Raw genomic sequence first — 25,326 nt, 5'->3', positions numbered from 1 at the left:
GAACTGGGATACAAAGGTCACACTCTGATGTGCATTTTTAAAGTGAGATATAACCTAGTCAAATGGAAAACAATGGTTTGAAATTATGAGTTGGCACTGATAAAATGCCACATGATAAAAAAAAAACAATAATTTTAATTCAACTCCATAAGTAAACTATTACTGAGTAACTTGCCAGCTCTAAAAGACTTTCCCCAAAAGAGCAAGTAGTCTTCAAAGAATGGATCTGCAAACTCATTAATACCAAACTCAATTTAAAGTACATTCAGAACACATAAAGTATGTCACATTAATTACTCGATAACAACAAAAGATTTAGAATTCTTAACTTATTGCATCCTGTCTTAATAAAGTAATCACCTTAAGGATGGATAGTTTCACAGACCCCTGGGCACCTGAAGGGGCTCATAATATATTGCTTTTTCTGGAAGAGGAGAAAGGAGAATGCTGCTAGACAATAAATCTAAATATTAACATGTTTGTTTTTGACCAAGAAAAAACTGAATTCTCTGTGTTTGCTATCATAAACTGTAACTATTGTAACTTACAAGTGAAAATTTTCCAAAATAGTTGCCAAATGCTAATATCTGGACAAACAAGAAACAAGTAAAATTATTTTTACCGCTCAGGGCAATGTTACAAAATAAGTTTTATGAAATAGTTACATGGCATTTACTTCCATGATAGAACTATTTCAAAAACTAGCGCAGAACCAATATGGAAGTAACTCCCATTACTCACTATATAGCAGACCATAGGACAGGGACATTTGCAAAAAACAAACAAAAAACCCAGTTTCCACTGAATGTGTTCTTGTACCAGATTTCTAAGCTTTCCATATACCACTCATGCCAAAATAAAATAAAAAAATAAAAATAAAAACCACCAGAAATATGCTTCAGAACAAACAAGGCCTCATGTGTAATAAAGAAATCTAGTTTTTCAAAATGATACAGAGCACAAAGGCTTCATTCATCTACAGATGTTAAAAGACAACATACTTCATTAGCGTAAGGTTTCTTGCTGGTACTTACTAAGGCCATACAAGGGACTAACTAAAAATGCCATATTCCTAGACTTTGAGGTAGTTCTGGGCTATCAGCAGCTGGCAAAATCCGGCAGCTAGCAACAGTGAAGAAGTACTCACCCCTTTCTAATTTTCTCAGATGTTTCCCCGAAAATAAGACAGGGTCTTATATTAATTTTTGCTCCAAAAAAACACATTAGGGCTTATTTTCAGGGGATGTTTTATTTTACAGTCATGTTATCTTCTGGTTGCTGCACAATGTTGGAGGGCGGGGTTTCACTTAACTAGGGCTTATTTTTGGGGTAGGGCTTATATTACGAGCATCCTGAAAAATCATACTAGGGCTTATTTTCAGGTTAGGTCTTATTTTCGGGGAAACAGGATATTATTAGATGCATAAAAGATACACAATTTCTTCATACATATCACATTTAGAATGAAAATTTCAACTCATCCCATCAACATAGTACACCCATTCATCTATCCATAGGCTTCTAATCAATTTTATTTGGAAAAAAAATCAAATTACAGAACAATTGGTGGGAATTTTCTTCCAAAACGTCCAACTGCATCATTTTAAATTCAAGAGATACAACTGCTTTCAAAATAAAGATAGAAAATTAAATAAACCGCCTGGCAGTCTTAGTGGTTTATAAACTGGTAATGTGGCTGAACACAGGCTCTCCTTTACAGAAGGGCAATAAGAAAACTTATTACTTAGAAATGCTAAAATGTTCCTTGTAAGGAACAAGTTGTTTTCCCACCCACCCATCCATTTCCCTTAAGTTCATGGTTAACAATAGGGAGCAGTGTAAAACCAAACTGGCAGTTAATTGCAAGTCTTGTGCATGACCCTCCATGCCCGACTTCCACAAGACACAGCCTCCACTCAATGTGTTCCCCATTTCATCTCCCCCAGTGGTGAAAGCAACCATTAACAAAAGAGAAGAGATTAGAAATTAAAGTAGAAAGTTTACAAAGACAGATGGGAAGGACTTTTCGGGCGGGGGGGAAATGACACTGGTTTATTTTATTTTATGGACTTCAACTTTGGTAAGAACTGTAGGATATTTTTAAAGTATTAAACTCCAAATATACTGGTCAAAAGGACTTTGTCAGTCAGAGAGAACAAGTGCTCTCCTTTCTTTACAAGGCAGTTTTACAAGTATCAGTTCAGCAACATTAAGTGCCTAGACAAGGACCTGATTTGGAATACAATAGAAAAAAAATCCCACACAATCATATACAATTTAACTGGACAATTTAAAAAGACATACTATAGAAAAGAGATTCCCACAAATGGAGCTTATTCCAGGTCCAACCACTTTTTAAACGCTTCTTTCATTTATGTAGAAAAAGACATGTGATCCTTCTGAAAAATCCTGTTCTTTACAACTTATCAAGTGGCAAGTTTTTAATTGGGGGAACCGCGGGGTGCAGAACACATCCCTTCCAATGAAAAAAAGCCTTAACTGAGCGCTAAAGGGCTTTTATAGCAATCCATTTTACTGTCTCTTGCTCTTGGGAAAGATTTGGCAAGGTACTTAATGTATGTTTGCACTGGGGCTATACTAAAATAATAATAAAAAACAGATTGAAAAAATTAAAAATTTGTAGACAGACACCAAATGATGTTGTCTATCCAGAAAAAGATATTTAAATCAACTTCCTGCCTCCTTTTAAAACACAATATTGAGAGTTTAAGAAGAGAACACAAAAAGGAGCAAATGTTAGAGTATTAAGTAGGGGGAAAATGACTGAAGACCAGAACAGCAAGAAGGCATGCAAATTGTGTTACCTCCATATCATGTGTTTATAAACCTAGGGTGGGAATTTTGCATGTTTGAACAGTTGTGAAATGATGCCAAAGAATTTTTCAGAGGAATCAGCGTACCTGCAAGAGGAGGGGGAGGGGATAAAATAAAGCTTCCTGTTCTGCTCAGAACTGTATTTGTTCACCTCTAATGAGCAAAACTAGTATCAAAGGCTAGAAAGATTGGATGTAGAGTAGGTTTTATTCCTGATTTTATTAGTTCACACTTTTAAGAGTATTCGGAAGTGGCCAAGAGACTCCTCCCTCAGTGGCAATGTCAGTCACAGCTGGTTGCACTCTGCGGGAAGTCCAAGCTATTTGTCATTTGGTCCTATAAGACAAACAGCCATTAAGGGATATTTGTTTCTCTTGTTTTGAGTGGGGGGCATGTGAGAGGAAGGATCAGGTGCTCTGTAGAGGAAGCCAGAACCATTCAGTCACCGGCCTCATTCTCTTCTGCTGTTTCCCCTGTCGTGGCATTCTCAGCATTCTTAGAGGCCTAAAAGAACAAAGAGAGTAGATAATATTTATTAGGTGTCTGAAAGTACAGTTAAATATTTTGGCAGTTAGGAAAAATAGATTTGCAGAAATCTTGCCTGGCTTTAACTTTAAAATGTGCTATTAGCTACCTCATTTCCCTGAAAATAAGGCCTAACCTGAAAATAAACCCTAGTATGATTTTTTCAGGATGCTTGTAATATAAGCCCCACCCCAAAAATAAGCCCTAGTTAAGTGAAACCCCGCCCTCCACCATTGTCCAGCAACCAGAAGACATGACTGTATTTGAATAAATGTAGATTGTTGTACATTTTTGGAGCAAAAATTAATATAAGACCCAGTCTTCCGTATTTTCAGGGAAACAGGGTAGAAAGTATAATGAAGAGGTTTCATCCTCCAAGGAGAGCTCAAACATACACGGAATCATAGAATAATGAAGTTGGAAGGGCCACCGAGTTAAACCCCTTGCTGAGTACAGGAATACAAATCAAAGGATGTCTTTCAGGTGGTTGTCTACACTTCTCTTAAATACCACCAGGTTTTTCCTGATATTCAGCAATCTGGCTTCCTTTAACTTGAGCCCACTGTTGTGTGTCCTGCACTCTGGGTTGATTGAGAACTGGTCCTGCCTCTGTCTGTGTGATAGCCTTTCAAGTACTGTATTTGAAAAGGGCTATCATCTCTCCCCTCAGTCTTCTTTTCCCAAGGCTAAACATACCCAGTTCTTTCAGTCTTTCCTCATAGGGCTTGGTTTCCAGCCCCCTGATCATTCTTGTTGCCCTCCTCTGAACTTGTTCCAATTTGTCAGCATCCTTCTTGAAGTGCGGTGTCCAGAACTAGACACAGTTTTCAAGATGAGGCCTAACCATTGCCAAACAGATGGGAATGAGTACTTGCGGGATTTACATTCTTCAGATCAAAGTCTCTTGAAACCTCCCCTGTACAGATTTCTATCTCAGATCATGTGATAGCTGCTTTTAAATTTTCAGAATCCAAATGTATTGCAAATTATTTGCTCAATAAAGTATGTCAAAGTGTCAATTTATAAAGTTACCAACACCATCCAAGGGTGAGTACTATAGTACCAGCTTGTACATGGTAGTGAAATTATAATGCAGTTATTGACCCAAGCCCATAACACTGACTCTGTTTAGGCAGTTCTGAGACATTATAATAATTAGGGGAGCCTTAGAAGAACAACAGAGTTAACATCCATAAGATCACCATCACATAATCACCAAGTTACCTTCTTTTTCTTCTTTTTCTGGGCCTTGCGGCTTGCTGAGCTCTGTAAGAGTGCCTAAAAAAAATAGGAAATGTCAGGGGCAAAGGGAGAGACCTAGAGTGCAATGTCTTCTTCTTTAAGACAAAATTAAAAGGATTATTGCTGCCAGCCACAAAGGAATGCAGCCAGCCCTAGAATGCTTGGCACACATGGGGATTGTTACTTGGCATTACACATAGCTGAGCTAGGCATCCTTTGGAGCCAACTACTTCACTTTTCACCTGTCTTCTGAGGATTACTCGACAGTCGCCATAACTGGACATGTTTGGGAACCTCCCAACTTCTTTATATAAGACACAATCTACTACCACTTATAAAATCACATAGCATAAATGCACTTGCAAAAAGAAAGAGCCACCTGTCTTACACAGGCCAGTACTAATATTACTAAGTTACAGCCTTCAAATCTAGTTCTGATTTTAATTCAGAAATCTTCCTATTTTTTTTTTACACTTGTACTTCCACTTCATTACAATTCACACTGAAGAAAATCTTTACCTTCTTTTCTGCAGAGTAGTGTGAATTGTAAAGAAGTTGAAGTATAAGTGTAAAAAAAAAAAGGAATATATACACACACATACATGCATCCCAAAACATCTCTATATGAGATGCATGGCCAGTTGCAAGTGGGAGCACAATTCTCCCCAGTATCTCTTCTGACTAAAGAAGATAGCTAATTCCAACATCTGTTCAGTGCATGTAGAGAAATACTGGATATTATTTATCATTATAGAAACACAAGTTAAATACCATTTTTCCTGCTTTTTGCTGGGCCATTTCCCAGACCTTAAATGCTCCAAGGCTTAAAAGGTACTTCCAACTGAAAAGTCGCCCTTGCTGTCTTGGAGCAGCTTCCTCTGTTTAGACAAAGACCTGCATTCACCCTGAGCACAGGAAACCCAAATACCTCTCTCAGCTAGGACAAAATTTACTCTCAAAATTTACTGTCATTTGGTACTTAGATCAAGAGCACTGTCACTACACTGACCTTCAGATCTGCATCTTGCACCTCAAATTCTGATTTGTAGAGTTCAGGCTCAAAGGGCCCACTGGTTATCCTCATAGGACTATTGGGCATTAAAAGCACTGTGAACTTAAACTGGGCAACAAACTCTCCTGGAAAGAAGAAGGGAGAAAATTAGCAATACATCAACACACTTTGAACAATGCCTGCATCAACATCAACACTCATATATAGATGAAAAAAATGTGCATCAAAAGCTAAGATTGCTCTGGTCCTCAAACATCTGCAGGGGAATTCACTTCAGCCCATCTGAAGCAACAAGACTGTGAAAAATCTTGTCCAAAGAACAGCAACCTACATGTCTTTCTCCTGCTGAACTGAGATATCACTGAAAGTTGGAACAACAGGACAGATCTGGCTTAAACAATAACCAGAGGAAATTCAGTGTTGTTGTTAATATTACCTCTCCCCCTTGAAAGAGTCAAGCATTCATCCTCTGGTGTTGCACTGGTCTTAAGAGTGGCTTGGCAGCATAAAGCAGCCTGAAATGTCTTCAAAATACTGCAGAACTGCACAAGCCCTTTCCCCAGGTTTGGGAGAGGAATAGAGATTGCCTGTCTGCACTGGGTTTCAGAGGCACTCCAAAACAGAAGGAAGCCCCTACCTTCAGCCCCCAAAAAAACACAGTCAGGGACCGGCCCCCGCCTATCCTCGAGTATCTTTTTATCAAAATATATCCTTACTACCAATCTCTAAATGGAACCTGAATGCACATCACAGCCACTCACACATTTCTCAGAAATACAGCCTGACTAATAGATACAGATGCTGCAGCATGTTTCCCATATTGGAAATATGCTGTATATTCCCTTTTAAAATTAAGCACAGCAGCTCAAAACAAGGAAAGTGCATCTCCAGATATTGCTGAACTTCAATTTCCATCAGGACCAGCAAACCCAGTCAAAAGTCAGGAATTATGTAAGCTAGAGTCAGAGGGCCACAGATACTCCATACTCCTGCTCTAAGGCAAAACAGGGCACGAAGAATCCTAGGAACCAAATGCCTAGGCTCCAGTGGTATGGCAGGAATACTCCCGATATTCAGCTATGAGGGCTTACCTTCTTTCTCATAAAGGACATTAAAAGGTTGGAGCAGCTCATGTTTGGCACATTCTACTACCCCCATCCTCGCCTTCTTCTCATCCTCAAATGCCCTGCATAGAATATAAAAATAGATTAAGAATTTAGGTGAACATCCTTCTGCATTCATAAGAAACAGTAACATTTTATTGCCGAAGAATGTCTGCACCTGCCCAAAAGATAAAGTACAGAATGCTGATAGCTACAACTACAGTTTGTAGGGGCATAGGCAAAACTAAAGAGGTACAGTACTTGAATTAGATTCACAGTGTGCTGTTTTATTTCCTTTGCTTTCTGTGAGGAGTTATGGACTGCGCAACATTCAAACTTCTGTAGCAGAGAATGGACAGTGCTGCACAATGCATGCATCCTGCATACAGTTTAAATTCAAAAGAACACCACACAGACCATTTTCCTTTTACATCACATCAAGAAACACTGTTCAAGTGGTAGGAAACACTGAGTACCTATGTGGAATTTCTGATGGGAAGTGCATGAAAGTAAAAGGAAGTACCTGAGAGTGAACGGCATAGCATCAAAGCGTCTCTCCACCTCGCTAAAAAAGGCACGGGAAGTTTTCATTTTCAAACCATACTGCTTGGAAGGATCCCTTTTGTAAATTGTAGTTCTCTGTCCAGCATCCTTGGCCTAAAGACATAAGCCATTTTAGACAATTTTAGCAAGAGTTCACATTCTGCTAACATGATGGAATATGAGCGAAGAGTAAAAGAAGGTTTCTGGAATACAATTGTAGTCATACAAAGCCAACCTAAATGGCCTTTCCAAGATACTAAACTGATTTACTTAGGAAAACAATGTATTTGCAGTTAGATCAAGTTATCAGTTTCAAGGGTACTTACAGTACAGGTGCAAAGCAAATACACTTACTTTTCCTTCTCCAGTGCTGATGAGAACATCAATGGCATAAACTTCATGGACCTCAAACTCAGCTTTTTCATGGTCCTTTCTAGATTGAGAAAAAAACAGACACAGTAAGAAAATAATCTCCATCTAAACACTGCCTGGTAGTCTTTGGAAAACAAGCTAATGAGTCAAAGTAGCAATGCTAAGAAAACAAAAATTATCACTCTCACTCTCATAACTCAGCTTGTTTTTAACTCTATACAAACACGCACCTTTGCTGGTCTGTGGGGTTCTGAATGATGGTCTTTTCTCCGTCTATCACATGCTGCTTCAGCTGGTGTGATAGCATCCCTGTTAAGAGAACAGTAATTATTAGCACTGCTGCAAAGTAGCCAAAATGACTTGCAGCTGACACTCTAAGGCACTGCAGTTTTTAAGGCAAAAATTATGGTCAGACACACTATTATTTAAACAAAGATGTAAGCATCTTTGCACAAAGTTCAGGAATATTGAGTTATATGCCTCTGCTGTAGGGCTACTAAACTTAAAAATTTTACTCAAGAGTTATATTGCTGGTTGCAAGCAATAGCCATATTACAATTTTCTACATCAACTATAATCTTGAATTTAGGGTTTGTTTGAACCACAGCTGCAAGATTATAACATCTTTATAAACAAGGATGGGAGATACCTTATTAGATCACTAAGAATCACAATCATAAGCAAGCTTTCAACCCTAAACAGATATCCATCAGGCTGGGAACCACAGGGCTGTGGATGATGGTGACCACCTCCCTCAATAAATGTTCCATACTATTAGAAATAAATGAATACATGACTGAATGAATGACTGAAAGAAAGAAAATCTGAAACCTACACCTTCGACATTCAAACTTACGTTTAACAGAGGACTCTGTCACACACCTCTGACCATGACACCTGGAACATTTATGTTTTTTCTGCACTATCCACAGCTCTATGGTGCCCAGCAAGACAAAGTCTGGTAGATGTTTGAAAGCTTGCTTATATTTGTGATCACCCACACATGCCTCTGGGCAGCATCCCCCTGATTCCTGCTGGTTGTCACTTTATCCTCCTATTAGCTACCCCTTACCTTCAATTGGTGTGCAGTTAAATGAGTGAGCTATCTTGTTCCAGGCATCTGTCACTTGTGAATTCTGTTGGAAAGGAATAAACACAAGCATTTCATTTCATATTGATCATATTCTGCAGTTAAATCCAGAACCAGGTGTTCTTACAATGGTCATTATTTTGGAGGACAAGAACCTCATACATTAATTCTCCCCCCAAAGTACATTAGCTCACACATACATAATATTAACACCAAGGCTATAACAAAACATTACTCTATACTGCAAGTAAATAAGCCAGCATCCAAGGCATTGCACAACCTAGACCTTTTAATATAGAACTCGCAATTTAATAGCAAGAAGCTGGAAAGAAACAGATTTCCATTGCATAAATGAGACAGAAATGTCTGAAATCAATGACCAAATGAAAAAATAATAGTAAAATGTCCAGTCTCTGCAGGAGCTAAGCCCAGAGATACTGCCTGAGATCAGCATAAATTAGAAAAATGCAAATCTTCAGCACAATGGCACTTCAGAAAGGAGCAATATAAATGCTCAACCATAAAATATTAATGATCGTTTTTGAAAATACACCAAACATTACCAGTCATTTACAGAGAGACAATGACAACACAGTATTTTCAGAAATGATTGACTTTTTACAATTACAGGCTCACATGTCATCTGGGCACCTAAAATCACAAAGTTTTAAACACAGGAGTTTTTTTACAGAAGAATGCCTCTTGACTAATTACACCAAGAAGCTCTAGCTTCTGTAGTCAGTTGTCCATAGTTCCCTACATAGCCATCAGCTTCTTCCAGAATAGGGCAAAGATTTTTTTTCATTACATATTCAAACTAAACTTGGACTTGGATCTACGCTCCTGATCCTTGGTGTTCTTCAGCAATCTGATGCAAACCCACAACCTATTATCACCTGATTTCCAGGCTTGACCAGACGAAGGGCAGCCTCAGCACAGAGGTGAGCAGCCTTGATGACATCTGCTTTGCGACCCGTCACTGGATTTTCCTGAAAGAAGGAGAGAAAAGTTGTATTACAGTGGTGCCTCGACATACGACTGTCCCTATTTACAACCATTTTGTGTTACGACCTGCTCCGGCCGCAAAATTTTGCTTCAACTTGTGGCCGGAGCTTCCAGTTAAGAACACAAAAAGGCAGGGGGAAAAGGCAGGAAATTCAAATCGCTAACTGTAGGTGGCGAAGAGGCTGCTTCTTTGTCCCGGCATATAGAGTGTGCAATTGCAGGAGGCTGCCTCGTAAGGTGAGGTGCTGTTTTCTGCTTTTTAAAAATTGTTCTGGGTAGGTTTTGCAGCGTGGTTTTGGGCGGGAGGGGGTTTTCTGTGCTGTATTGTTGTTTTGATTTTTAGTGGGGTTTTCTTTTGCAGCCCCAGTGCCTTCGGGGCTTGCCTTGCTGTTTATTTTCGGTCTTTTTTTAAAGCCCAGTGACAGAGCTTGCCTTTCCATTTATTTTTGGTTGTTGCTTTTTTTAAAGCCTCAGCGCCTTCCAACTGGGTTTGCCCTGTGCTTTTTTTGTTTGTTTGTTTTTGCCAGAATAGATTAATCACGTTCCAGTGCATTTCAATGGAAAATGGTGCTTCGACTTACAGCCATTTCAAGTTACATCCATCTTCTGGAACAGATTATGGTCGTAAGTCAAGGCATTCACCTCCCAGGAAAAACACTGTATTAACAGATTTCCTACAAACAAATTTCGAAAGCAGAATACAGCTGCACAGAACAGCAAGGAAATAATTCTCTCACCATTCAGCACCCATTTTGTTCATTTCAAGTTACAGAATTTAGTCCACTCCACATCTTGATGATTTTTTAACAGATATGAATATGTGGAAAAAAACAAATGTGAAAGCCATTCTTTTCTGTGCCCAGAATGATGTTACTTCAGTCACAGACAAATCTGAGATGGCATCGACCATTTCCATACAATACCTCCAAATTACTGAAGGGACTAAGATGCTACGACTTACTATTTCAATCATCCAACTTCAACAGAAAATTAATAATACAATATCCAAGAGTTAGTTTTGCCTCCCATTGTTTCAGAAGCACTGTCCATCCCACCTTTTTAAAGTCTGCTCTTAGCTGCTGCAAAGTCACATTGGCCCTATTGAAGGATGGTGTTTACACAAGTTCCCTTTAGAGAAGCAATTACAAGCTAAAAGAACCCATGTACATCATTTCTGAAGTCACTTGCAATTCATGTGGGGTTTTGGCTTTACCTTTGATGCATCAATGACAAAACTGTGTGCTACATTTGCTATGAAGCCATCAACATGGACTCCTAGGTCACTGCAACAGAAATAGAAAAAAACAGGCTTAAGACACACAAAGCAGCAAAGTACCAAGTTTTCCCCAAAATAAGACAGGGTTTTACATTAATTTTTGTTCCAAAAATGCATTAGGGCTTATTTACTCATGTACTCTACATTTATTCAGATGCAATCATGTCATCTTCTGGTTGCTGCACAAGGCTTATTTTTGAGGTAGGGCTTATATTACGAGCATCCCAAAAAATCACGCTAGGGCTAATTTTCAGGTTAAGTCTTATTTTCAGGGAAACGGGGTATTGTTGTAACACTCTGGGCTTAACTACACAGCTTACAAGAACACCTTTCTCCAGCATTCCAGCCCTACAGAACATGATGTGGTAAAAGTAATGGTTTGCACAAATGCTGCTAAAGCCACAATTCCTACTCAGCAAGAAGGGCAGAACACAACCTTGGTCTCATTTGCTAGAACTCATGCTACACTGAAACAAAACGAACACAGATGCCAACCCTGTGCCAAAGGACTCTGACCCTCACAGAAGTGGTGTGAAGGGTGCACCATGTACAGTAGCACAGTACACTCCTGAACAAACTACAGTGGTGCCTCACACAACGATGTTAATTGGTTCCAAAAAAATCAACGTTGTGTGAAACATCGTTCTGTGAAACACCATTTCTCATAGGAATGCATTGAAAACCGGTTAATCCGTTCCAATTGGAACGGATTGCCATCGTTCAGTGAAAATCCCCATAGGAAACATCGTTAAGTGAAACAATGTTTCCTATATTGGAATGTATTGAAGCCGACTCAATACATTTCAATGCCTTTGCGAAGTCCTTTTTCGCTCCTGTAAAAGTGTCTTACAATGTTTGGAAGCTGTTTTAAATGATTGCAATGGTTAGTCCACCTCCTGAAACCTATGCAAACTGATTTTGGTGTTGTTCCGACACTTCGTTAATTTATGATGATTTTTTGAATTTTCTCCATTGAAAACCATTGGATGGTCTGTCTAATGGTTTCCAATGGAAAAAACAAAAAATCATCATAAATTAACAAAGTGTCGGAACAACACCAAAATCAGTTTGCATAGGTTTCAGGAGGTGGACTAACCATTGCGATCATTTAAAACAGCGTCCAAACATTGTAAGACACTTTTACAGGAGCGAAAAGGGAGATCGTTGTGTGAAAATCCCCCATAAGAAACATCACTGTGTGAGGCAGCAAATTTAACAGAAAAAGGCATCGTTGTGTGAATTCATCGTTGTGTGAGGCACTCGTTGTGCGAGGCACCACTGTAGTTCCAAGTACACAGCTGACAGTAGAACAAGACAATAGATACCCCCCCCCAAGTAAAATGCTTACACTTTGACCAAATCACCATCTTTGAGGATGTAATCCTGGTCACTCTTCAAGGGGGAGAAGTGACAGACACAGTTATTTACCGATATACTTGTGGGGAAGGCAATACCTACACAAAAAAGGGAGCAGTGATGAGATCATACAAGCCCTGTACAATACTCAGATGCAACATTTTATTAGGTGCACACCTGGACGACACTATTTTAATATGATTAGGTTTATTTCACAATTTTCGCCATTTTAACATTTCTTTTAAAGCAGAATTGAAAACATAATGTGAGTCCCTAAGCAGGATGGCCATTAGCCCAGTCACAAAAGCAGCAATTTGAATTTGGAACACAAGTTTTCTAAAGTAATTAAAAGGTTGCAACAGTCCCATAACTGCTAGTTTGGATTGCTCTTGTATTTTCTGCTGACGCTCTGAAGGCACAGTAACAACTACAGCTGCTCTAACTTGTCTTGTAACTTTAACATCTTCCTCAATTTACAACGAGCTTGGATTGGTCAATGATTAGGCGGAGGCACCCAAGATGTTACTTAGAATAGCTGATGGAGCATTAATCACCTTTCCAGAAAGTAATATACTACTTTTCCGAAAGATTATTTCTACCCAGTCAACAGGTAAGTCAACTGCAAAAAACACTTCAACAGGTCAACCTCAGGCATATGTACTCAGATACAAGTAACTTTGTGTTCAAATAGGTTTAATCTTAAGCAAGCGAATGCAGAATTGCAACTAAAGTAACTAAAGATAGTTGTGTGCCCTATTAATATTTCAATTTACTAGAACTCTTCTTATTGTGTGCACCCAGCCTACACTATCAACAAAAGCTTACCTCAGTATTTCAATTATCCCAATATAACTGCCATAAAGACGAAAAAGGACTGCAAAGGATTATAATTTTGGAATTCTAGTACGGTTGTAAATCAGCATCAAATTTAGCTTTAGGGCAAAACATCACTGGTTTTTATTTTAATTATTTTAATTAACTCTATAAAGCTGCCTGGCCACTTGACTTCAACCTCAGCAGGAAGTATTAATATTGCAGAAAAATGCAAAGTTATAGATCTATGTTGCTATGCAAATTTATGACATAACTTTTTAGCAAAGATAATTGCAGGGACCATCACAGGCCAAGTGTCAATTCATGCGAGGTTCTTTCTAGCTATAGCCAAGAAGCCTAAATCCTATTTCTTTCTACTTCTCATTGCAGATAACAATATAAGTTCCTGAACAACAACTACTCAATGCCTCCAGACTGACAAACGCCTTTTCATTTATTTATTTTTTGCCTCTCCAAAATTGCACCTCAAATTAATGTAGTATGGTTATCATAGCAACTTTCAAAAACTCTGCAATGATTCAAGGGGAACAGGTCCCAAGAAGAAGAAAAGTTAATTGCAGCAATATTAAGTCAACTCTGTCAGGGACAGAACTTCAGTTCTTCCCCTCTTTAATAAATCAGATGTCCCTAGCTTCTGCAAATATGTTTTTAGTTATGCTTTCTAGTGGTTAGAGAAAAGATTTTCACAAAGCTCTACGCTGGCAAAAAAAGAATGTCTATTCAGACTTATCAGCATGAATGGAAATGACTGGTCCAGCTTCAGAACACAGACTTTTCCACATGCCTGAAAGCAGCAAAGAACCTCCTGTAGCAAGCCACAGGAAAAAAATCTGGTTGCATTTATTGGTCACTTCAAATTTTGTTCTACATCCTAACAATATTGCCATTTACATCTTAGCACATATAAGAAAAAATGACTACTGTTCTAAATACAGATGTATGATTTTCATGCCAAAAATATAGGTTTGAAGCTGTACATTACCTTTCTTCATATCCTTCTCTTTCTTAAAGATTTTGCCAGTCTCTTCCATGATCATGGCATCCCCTTTCTCACACAAGCTGAGAACAGACACTCCAGATTTAGCTGCCTCTACCACAGTACGCAAGACTCCTGCAATTCAGTACAAAATTTTCAAATGGAATATTTTAATATACTTAATACTTGCACAAAGCTATGCTACTTCATGTAGCACAGAAAGCATGCCGTAAAAGAGACATTTAATGTTAGTCACTCATTCTTTCAACCTGGAGTGAGCATTACCAAGAGAAAGTTAATTATACATTCTGAAAGTCTTATATTTCAGAATTTAACAGAGAATCTTTATAGGCTGGCACACATGCAAAAGGTACAAAAAGATTAAGGGACAATTTGAAAACATATCACAGGTTAATGTGCTTTGCTCTGAGGTTCTACACTGAGGATCATCCAAACAATTTCTGTCCTACCTTCCTTGCTAGTAAATTTGAGCATTTTAGAATTTATGGAATAGAACACAATGTATTTAGAAAAACATGGCACCTGCATTTTGAAATGCAGTATAGTTCCAAATTTTTTGGAACGACAGTGAAAACACAAGTTACCACAAAACATACAATTCAACTGTTGCTCCAAGCCATTACAGTAGACCCTCTACTTAAGGAATTAATCCGTATTGGAGCGGTGGCTGTAACTCGAAAAGTCTGTAAGTCGAGCCGTCTGTAAGTCGAGGGTCCACTGTAATGCTTACAAATTATAAATAGCCTTGCTGTCTTTGTATTAATAAGAAAATCTTTTCTAGTGGATGAAGCATTAAAGTCCATAAAATTATTTGAGTAAGACAGATAAGAAGAGTTTGGGCCCTGAGCAAAAATCAGTACTAGATTATTTTCTTTAACCCTCAGGTTCTAATTAATAAGTATGTGCTTTCAAACTGATTCTGATTTATGGCAATCCTCCAAGGGTGTTCAAGATATAAATTACTCTATTAGTTCCTCTTTCTTGGGGCCCTCTGGGGCTATGCAGCTTGTCTATGGCCCCATATATGGCTGGACCCATTGACTCACCATCCACATACCCTCCAGGTGGTCTCAGCTGATTCCTCTCCCAGGAAGCATAGCAGAAGATTCAAATTCTTGCCCCCCCCGCCTCTGCATCCAGGCAGTCCTACTACTCCCAAAAAACTGTCCACTCAACAAATGTTAAATTCCAACTTTGTTTGAACATGTGACTATCAAACTAGGGTACTCATGCCTACATCATTTAGAGATTCTGATATATCATAAGACCTCTGAATCAAAAACGAATTTAGTGGTGTACTCTTGTCTATTCTATCCCATGACACAATGAAGGTACAGTAGTTTTATATGTAGTTAGTCTTTAGATATCAGATTCTAACTATTTTATGTGAGGAGTACACTCAACATATTCTAAATCCAACTTAGAAAAACAGTAGATTCTGCTGATCATACAACTTCCAAAACACTGTTTGCATCTTTCCTTAAACAGTACTATGTTTAAAATTTCAAATAAACTTGGGACTTCTTAAGGAAAGAGTCTTTCATAGCAATTTTATAATCCACTTCATGTTATCCTTGCAGGTCTGCTAAACAACAAAAAGAGAAATTGGTAGTACCATTTATAAAGGCAAGCAGGAACTGACCCTCTGAGCATCCATGTACAGTTAGGATCGGAAAGTAAAAATCTCCTGCTTCATAAACTTTTAAAATGTAATCATAAAACTGTAAACTACACTGGCATGGATTATCTAATCTGAATCTCAATCTCTGAGTAGTAGATCACTGGGAAATTTTCAATTATAAAGCCACATATTTGAGGGATATACTTTTCATTCCAGTTAAGGAGTCAACTCTAGTCACGTCCACTTTGGAACAACTCGCCACAATCCTTGATCTAGCAAAAATAGTTTTTTCAAAAAAAGGTAACCCTGATGCAGCATTTTAAAAATCAAAGCAGTGGGAGCCAAGGTACTGTGTGCACGTTCGGACACACACAAAATACCCAGGCCTACAAGTCAGCTGTCCCTTACAGATTGTGTTTGGTACAGCAAAGACTCTTCCCCACCACCACCATCACCCCCAGCCTTAACCCAGGCACGGAATGGGCGCTCTTCCATTAGAGGGTTTCCTTTCCCCCAGCTCCTCCCACGCGTCATCGTCAACTTCCTAGAGTGCGACGGTTTTCTTTTTCTTTCTTTCTTTTCTTTTTTTTTTTTAACAAGGTGATCCGATCCGAGGCAGACATTCTTCCTTAAACAAAAGGGAAAACCTGGGAGGAAGCCAGGACGTTGGAGAAAACGAGCGCGCCAGCAGGAGCAGCAGCAGCAGCAGCACATGGCAAGTGGCGGGCCATGTGCCTTTGCCGTTCCTGGAGGAGGACGGCGTTTCCATTCCCCCCCCCCCCGCCCGCAAAGCCTGCTTTGGACACAGATCGCTCTCCCCCCCCCCCGCAGATCTTGGGAGGCTAAAGACTCTCTCCTTGTCTCCCCTTTTGAAGAAAGGGAGTCGGAGCCACCGGTTCCCCCCTCCCTCCCTTCCTCTCCCACCCACGGGCTCGAACAAGACCACAAAACACGATCCGGGGGGCTCCCGCGGTGCCTCGGGGTGAGGGCGAACCGCCACCGAGCCGTCGTGGGGCGCCCTGTGCGAGGCTGAAGCAGCCCCCCCTTCCCACCCCAGGACACCGCGGGAGGTCCCGAGGGAGCCACAGAGCGGACCTCCTCCCTCCCCCCCACGCATCCCCAATGACGGTCCCCGGGGCGCCTTGGAGGCGGGGGCGGCGGCGGCGGGAACGACAAGCCCCTCTCCCCCCCCCCGGCGAATCCGAATTAAGGTGTGGGGGGGGGCGGGCCGGCGGGCTCAGTCTCAACCCAGGACAGGAACTCGAAGGGGCTCTGGATCCTTCTGCGCCCAACCTCCCCACCCCAACCCCCCGAGGTCCGGGTCATATTTCAGCCACGCCGTGGCGAACGAGGACCCCTTCCCCTTTAGACCCAAGCAAGGCTTCCGCCACCCCCGCCACCCGCTCCCACAACCCGTCAGCCATGGGCGACCTCTCTGCTTCGGACTCCTTCCTTCCTTCCTTCCCCTCCCTCCTCCCCAGACCCGGCCCGCCTCGCCTCCCCTCCCGGCGAAGCAACCTGTGTGCCCTGCGTGACAGCCGCCGCCGCCGCCGCCCCCCCCCCGCCTTCCCAAACCGACGCGCCCAGGCCCCGGCTTCCCATCGCCCAGGCGACACTCACGGTTGGCGATTTCTCCCCCCATCTTGTACTTGTTCACGACCGCGTCTTCCGCGATCGTCAGCTCGGCCGCTTCCTCCTCGCCCGACATGGTCGGACTCAGCCCCGCCGCCGCCGCCGCCGCCGCCTCGCTTCACGCCGCCTCGCTTCAAGCCCTTCCCCCGCCGCGCAACCACCTCGTTGTCCGGGTCGTCGTGACGGCAGCGGCGCTGGCCGCCGCTCTGGCTCCTCTTTCCCCGACCTCCCGCCTGCTCGCTCGCTTTCTCTCCTTCTCGCCTGCCCGCCCGCCTCCCTCACCAAGCCCGACAGCAAGACAGCCCCGAGGTGAGCCAGCTAGCGCGCGGGCTTTGCGCGCGGCACGCTGGGAAGCGAGTCCGGCTTCCCCCTCAGCCGCCGGGAACTACAATTCCCGTTAAGGGGCCGGCGCCGGCAGGCTGACGTCCACACGGCGAAGGGTCTGATGGGAAAAACCATCGCGCGCAAGTGGGGGTTGGTGGGGAAACCGAGCTTGCGCCGCCTTTTAAATCGCGACGCCTCTCGGCTGAAGATGGACCTGCAGGCGCCGCGTTTCATCTTCGTTTCTTGATCTGGCGCCGCCGTTTTGTTCTGGCCGTGGGACCGGTTCTAGCGGCAGTACGTGCAAGCTGGGAGGCCGTGGAACACGCTGCGCAGGCAGGCCCCTGCAGTTACACTGCGAGTTAATCCAGAATAACGACCTCTTAATAGCTCCCTTTATGGAGAAAGCTATTCCTTTATGGAATAGCTTCCTTTATGGAGAAAGCCGGAGAGTTCCAGAAAAACACCTACTGCACTTCTGCTTCATTGAGTATGCAAAAGTCATTGTATCGACCACATGCCTGGCCACCTTATCTACCTCCTGAAAAATCTATAACAGCGGTGCCTTGACTTACGAACCTTTCGATTTAGGAGCAGCTCCACTCGTACAGTTTTGCTTCGACTTGTGAGCAGACGAAAGAACAAAAAAAGGTGGGAAATTCAAACCGTTGGTAGCTAAAAAGCTCCTTCAACACAAATTTGGGGTGATTTTCTACAATTGAGGCACTCAGGTTCTTTGCTGGTCAGTGTCCTGGGCCAGACCCGGCGGTGGAGAGAGACCTCTCCCCCCCCACCTTTGCACTCACTTCCCCCCCCCAGCTTGTTTGCACCTGCATGAGTGCTGTGCGCCCTTCGCGCATGCGCATGAGCACAGGGGGTGCCCTGCCTTCCCCAGCCAGTCCATGGGGCTTAAAAGCCTCGTGGCGCAGTGGTTAAAACACTGTACTGCAGCTAAAACTGTGCTCACGACCTGGGGTTCAAATCCCAGGTAGCCGGCTCAAGGTTGACTCAGCCTTCTATCCTTCCGAGGTCGGTAAAGTGAGTACCCAGCTTGCTGGGGGGGCAATGTGTAGCCTGTATAATTAAAAATTGTAAACCGCCCGGAGAGTGCTTGTAGCGCTATGGGGCGGTATATAAGTCCAATAAATAAATAAATAAATAAAAGGTTGAGGATGTAAAAAGGTTGAACTGATGTAGTGGATAATCTGTTTCAATTTATGGGCTCATGGCACTCATGTCTATTCATATTCATGAGCTGATTTGCATGAACCTATGAGAGGGCTGGAGAGGCGGAGTCAGCAGCTACATGAGGCTTGACGGGTGAAGACTATAGAGTCAGATGGAGATTGGGATGAGATACTAATAGAGAGATAGGGCTGGTTAGTCAGAGAGAGAGAGAACAGATACTGAGATAGATAGGGTTAATCAGGGAGATAGAGGGTGCCTGATGTAATTCCCGTGGCAGCACATTCCACAAGGAAAGTACCGCAGAAGAGAAGGCCCGATTACTGTTCTCGGGGCCTCTTGAAGTGTTTATATTCTTAGGTGTGTGGTCTCTGAGGACCTGGTCAGACAGGTAGTTGATGTTTGGACAAGTAAAGAGGTCCCAAACCGTTCAGAGCTTTATATGTTAGAACCAGCATTTTAAACCTGGCACAGAAGTTGACTGGTAACCAGTGCAGGCTAGCCAGGATCTGAGTGATTTGGTCATATTTCTTCACCCTGGCAATCAACCTGGCTGTCGTATTTTGGGCTTCTTGAAGCTTCTGTGTCAGCCTCAAGGGAAACCTTGTGTCAAGTCCATTTACAGTAGTCAGTTTTTGAAACTACGAGTTCATTACCCTGAAGTTGAGGACTCACGGAGTCGAAACAGTTTTCCCTAGCTGCATTTTCTGGAGTTGACCATCGAGGAAGGACTGGAGACAGCTTAGCATAAGGCCATGAATCCCACGCCCTGATAGTTTATCCAGAGGATAACATAGTCACCAGTATCAAAGGTTGCTGAGAGATCGAGGAGGACCAACAGGATCAGACTACCCCTGTTGGCCTCCCTTAAATGGTCATCCTGAAGTGCCGTCTCTGTGCCACGCTGGGGCCTGAACCCAGACTGGAACAGATCTAAAGAGTTGGTCTCTTCCATGAACACCTGCAGATGTTACTGGCTGAACCTGATGCAATAAAACAGGATAAGGTGGTGCACTGGATGTCTCAGCCTGACCTGCTAAACAACTAAAGGGGTCCAGATCCCAATGGATGGCTTCAATCTTTCATCTAAAATGAGCCACAAACTGATTACAGGTAGAGATGTCTGTTGATGAAGCCAAATTGATGTCCAGATTTAGTGAGGTCACAAACCACGCAATAGAATTATAGTTGTTGATTGGATGCTTCATTGATTTGATTGATGTTGTATGCCCTTTTTGCAACTTCAATTACCGTTGTGTATTTGCTGGACATTTTTCTGATTGCAGCTAAATTGCACCATAGGGGTCTGTCTCCAAATGTACTCCAGTTTCCTCCTCTGTTGCTTAATTACCCTAAGCTCATCAGTGAACCACAGAGAGGGACAGACATTGGAGGAGGCATTTGGCAGCAATCATGTCAGCCTCCTGAGTCACCTGGGTTTACTATGAAGTGACCTGGGCTTCGATGGGAGCATCAGCCACATTGGCTAGAAACCCTTCCAAAGCATCCTAGAAATCCTTTGGACCCATTGGTCTGTGGGGGTAGACCAACTTAATAAGTCCAGTCTCCCTGCAAACTATTCTGGTTTTTTTGTTGGCTGCAGATGTAATGCAGTGGTTTGGCTGCCCACCAAGCAGCTTGAGAAACTGCAAACTTGCTATCCTAGATTACTCAGCACAGACTACAAGATGGCCAATATTTCTAGTTTGGAATTTGTTTTCCTGTTTTATCACCAGATACCCAATGCTTTTCTTTACTATCCTGCTGTTACTCTTGACTAGAAGGTTGGGTGGGCGAGCAGCAAAGGTGAAAGACACCCAGTGGTGTTGCCTACGTATAAGCTACCTTGCAGTGCTAGTATGGGTGCCATCCACTCGGAGAGTGCAATCCTATAGTCTTTCCCTTGGAATCAACCATACCAAACACAGTTGGACTTGGGTCCAAATATGCATCTTATTGGGCTGAGAGACCATGAGTTGTGCATATGCAGGTCCCTGTTTTAAATCCCACCTTGACAATGAAGTCAGTACGCAGCCAATCTCTCAGCTATATAGATCTTCTATAGCCATTCGCAAGTCAGCAGTGAGCATCTTTATTTCAAAGCTAAGGGAAACTAGATGTCGCATACGCCGTTTAGAAAAACAATATCTCTAAAGCATAGAATATTTTTTATCTTTGAATAAATGTTCAGTTTTACTGCACTTACAAACCTTCAGTCAGAAATTCTAGCAGTGAACTAAAGCACCATTATTTCAAGCCTGCTGAAGCTACTATGTTAGTGAGGGTCAGCCTAAAACTTTCCACTAATAATGATACCGGGAGTGCCCATGACACTGCAACTCTACACTGATGAACAGTTCTAGCGTCCCTACTACAGACATGTAGGATTTCTGCAGTAGAATAATGGAGTTGGAAGGGGCCTATGAGACCATTGAATCCCCTGCTCAATGCAGGAATACAAAACATAGTTGTCCAATTTTATCTTGAATGCCTTCAGCATTGGAGCGCTTACCACAGTCCGAAGTAATTGGTTCCATTGTTGTATTGCTCCAACCGTTAAGAACCTTTTCCTGATATTCAGCCTAAATCTGGCTTTATGCAGCTGGACCCCATTATTACATGTCCTACACTCTGTGATGATTGGGAACAGATCCTGTCCCTCCTCTGTAGGTAGAGGATGTACCATAGCATAGGGCCACCTGGGTCTTTTCTTACAGGCCCAGTTACACTGAAGGAAAAACAGCATTCTCAATAGTAGAGAAAAAAGTATAGATCCCCACTTTTCTTGCATGCAGACCTAGGATGTCAATTGGCTTACTGGCAAGGGCTTTGTGCTTTGAATAACAGTATGACAGGCAGAAATTCAACAAGTTTCCTCAGTATGAAAATGCAGTGGTAGAAAGTTGCTTGCTGTGGTCTTGTAGGAAAAACATATCCCTACCAGATATTGCAACTGAGGCCAAACCCTCTGTATGTCCCAATACTCCAGGGCTTTCATCTGCAACCAGCCCATCTCACCTTCCCATGTTATTACTACTGCAATAATGTGCATAAAAATGTACACTGTATGCTTGAAACATGTTATCATTGCTGAGTGCTAAACAGTATTTGCTGTCCTACCCCCTATTGGTTCTTACCCACTCTATTAGTAAAAAGAGATACAAATACTGCAGTTTATCATTATCAGTTTTTATTTTGTATTGAAGACAAAGACAAAGACAAACGCACGCACACATCAATTTAAGGCCTTTGACTCATCAAAGTACCTCTGTCAGAAAGCACTGTATGGACAGATCTTTAAAGGTGGCTTGTGTCTCGTACTTGCTCTCCAAGGAGCAAACGTGAATACTGTGACTGCCTTCCTGCCCAGAAATCATACCTCTGCTCACACAGTCTTGCAGGAAAATGCCCTCAGAAAGCTGAAGGCAATGAGTTGACAAGTTGGTGAGCAGCATATCCCCACTATAAACTTAAAACTGGTTTAATTGTCATTGGTACTTAGAGGGAGCCATAGGAACAACAGTTCTGGAAGAGCTGGTGGCTCTATAAAATTCTAATGACCGTTCCAGTCAGTTCCTTAACAAAATGCAGTGCCTGGGACTAAGAAAACACAGCCAATGACATTGTGTAATGAACCAAGGGTCATCAAAAGGCTGGACTTTCTTTTCACTTGACAGAAGACCATGTGTATTAAAAAGAAAATTACTCTCCTGCCTTCTTAGGCAATCACATTGAAGTGTGGTAAAAATGTCGCTTAAAGTTTAAACCTTTGAAGCAGTTACAGGAGAAGTAACTCAAGGTTCTGCTACAGAGCTGATCCCTGAATGAGCACAATAGTTTTTTTCAAACAAAACAAAATTGGTCTGATGCTGTTGTTCAAAGTCTTGTATAGGTTTCTTTAGCACCAAAGTCAGTACAATAAAATACAGGCATTTACATATTTACAATTTATACCAAAATATTCTATCATCGTATTTTATTTTATTTTGTCTAAAAAGCTTGATAATTCCATTTGCTTTTATTGGCCCTGCTCAGTTTTTGGTAAGAGGCTAACGTGCATGAATTAAGCATGTAAATCTTGTCCACTTTGATTGCAACCTTTTATATAATTACCAATGGATCCTACTTCTGAGTAGGCATGTACAGGATTGCCTAGAAGGCTGCTATTAAAGGCACAGGAACTGAGCCAGAAGAAAGGCAGAAATCTCATGCCTTTTCTGTAAGCATTTGTTGCAAGATTAATCTAACTTTCATAACAATAATCTGTTTGACAAGGAAGAAAAATATAAAATGAAACTCAACCCATTTGATTGTTATGTCCTTATATATTCAGGGCCCACTGCCATCTTTCCCATTTGCTAATGCCTTGGCACAGAAGTATCCCATTGTCCAGCTCAGAACAACAGAGGTATATTATTCTTCTTTCAAAAAACAAAACAAAAGAAACACCATTATTATCCCTTGTTACACTGAGGCTAGGACATTGTACAAAGCAATTCAAAGTGTGTAAACATTTGGATTCCTTCCAGTTCCAATTTGTTACAGAGAAATACCTTCATTTCACCAGTTTCCAAGCATGGCAATGAAAAACAAAAATTAAACATTATTTTTAATGACAGACCATATACCCATCCAGCTTTGAGAAACATGTTCAAAGAGGCATAAGGACCCTAACATTGCAAAGACACACATTTTAAAAAAGCCAAAGAATCACCTTCCAGTGTGTTTGCTTCTTGTTTGTCATGTATATAGCAATTGGCATTTTTTTAAAAAGTGGTATCTCAGTTTAATTGTCTGGACAGTTCTTATTTTGGTTGCCATAGTCTATTCACTTATACCACAGCTGTCTAATTAAAGAGAGGGACAACAGTACTTGGGATGTATGCAGGGGCTAGAAAACCTCCAGCCCATCATCATACCATCATAGACCTACCTGTTTTAATCCTGATTTTTCTTTCATGCATCCTCAACTAAACTCTGGCTCAAAATTATTTCCTTGTTGCCAAACTCTTTAAAACCAAACACTTCCACAGTAAAAATACTGAGTTACAGAGGAAAATTGATTCCTTTTCTTCCTGTTGCTTTACTGTATACCATTTGTTAGGCTACATATGGCCAAGTCCAGTCTTCACGAGACCATTTTGTCTCTAAAAGTGCAAGCGTATGCACATTTATCTGTAAATAAAGCCATTTTTGTTTCATAGCCATGCACAGGATGGGGCTGTAAAAGTTGCAATGAATAGCGCTTCGGTGTACGTGACCCCCTAAGAGCTACAGTGGAAGGAGGAGGAGGAGCTGGTAAACCTGTCTCTTCCCCACAACCCGTGCAGGTACAGAAGCCCTGTCCAATTTAGATGTGGCATAAATTTGGTTGGCTGGTTTGTAGAAAAGTGGGTTTATTTGTTTAATACATTTTCTGCTTCTAAAAATAAACAAAGAATTATTTTTCTTACCATATCGCACAATTATGATCTGACTCCCACTGAACACAATCTCTAAAGCTTGCACACATTTTTGTATCTATACGGTTGGCCTAATTAAACCAATGTATACTTTGGAAGAGACTATAGACGGATCAGATACTTTTGCAAAAGAAAATGCTGCAGTTCTTCAGTCATATATATCCAACAATATGGCAAAAAGATAAAAAGTGGTTAGTCTTGTGTACTTTCCTTCTTCACTGACATTTCAATGATTTTGCCTCTCCAGGAGCCAAGATAAACAGTAACAATCTTAATAACTCAGAAGTAGGGGGCAGTAGAGGTTTTCTCTCTAATCAACCAGCAATCCTTAGGTTGGTGTTCTGCTTAACTCAGGTGCCAGGGCTGCTGCCAGGAGAACTTATAGCTGCTTTTCAACTCTGTGAATCAACCACAACCTATAAAATCCTGATCCTGGCAGAGAGCTAATTTGAGGGGCTTCTGGTGTTTCCCACACTGGGAAGGAAGAAAGCAACGTTCACTGGAAGACAATACTGTATCTTATAAGCACAGAGCCTGAAAACAGGAAAGGTAAAATGAGGTGACCCCCTTCAGAATCTGGTGAATTTCAGTGTTTAGTTTAAAGGAGCTTCTACTCCTTTTAATTCACTGTTGAAAACCTGAGAAATGTGTGATCTGAGGCAGCTCTTGAGAGTGAAGTTTTCTTCCATATATCACTTAGTCTTTCACATTGCCACTACCATCGGTTTGGACTCGAAAGGACAACAAAAGGATGAAAACTAGCTACGGTGTTCACACATTCTGCTTCCTGCTAAGCACTTCATCAACCCTTTGATTACATAACAGTATAAAAGGTGCATTAAAAAATCTTGGCTTTAACGTTCAGTCATATACTGTATTCAAAGGGAAGCCTAGACATCAACATGGGTGGGGCAG

At 41.6% G+C, this 25,326-nt stretch overlaps 1 protein-coding gene across 1 annotated transcript; it reads right to left on the bottom strand.

Annotated features, from left to right (window-relative positions):
- Positions 1-1,514: 1,514 nt before the first annotated feature.
- Positions 1,515-17,671, bottom strand: PA2G4 (proliferation-associated 2G4). Its single transcript, XM_020782676.3, has 13 exons — positions 17,432-17,671; positions 14,176-14,304; positions 12,352-12,457; positions 10,941-11,010; positions 9,619-9,711; positions 8,705-8,768; positions 7,863-7,941; positions 7,615-7,693; positions 7,241-7,374; positions 6,706-6,800; positions 5,612-5,739; positions 4,585-4,638; positions 1,515-3,339 (listed from the first exon to the last, which is right to left on the bottom strand). Exons 1-13 carry the CDS (start codon positions 17,517-17,519, stop codon positions 3,274-3,276), a joined length of 1,185 nt encoding a protein of 394 aa, XP_020638335.1. The 5' UTR covers positions 17,520-17,671; the 3' UTR covers positions 1,515-3,273.
- Between the last annotated feature and the right edge of the window lie 7,655 nt (positions 17,672-25,326).

Source organism: Pogona vitticeps, chromosome 2 (genome assembly GCF_051106095.1).
Source record: "Pogona vitticeps strain Pit_001003342236 chromosome 2, PviZW2.1, whole genome shotgun sequence".
In the NCBI taxonomy this organism is placed as follows: Eukaryota; Metazoa; Chordata; class Lepidosauria; order Squamata; family Agamidae; genus Pogona; species Pogona vitticeps.
This window is presented reverse-complemented; position numbering and strand designations above follow the sequence as displayed.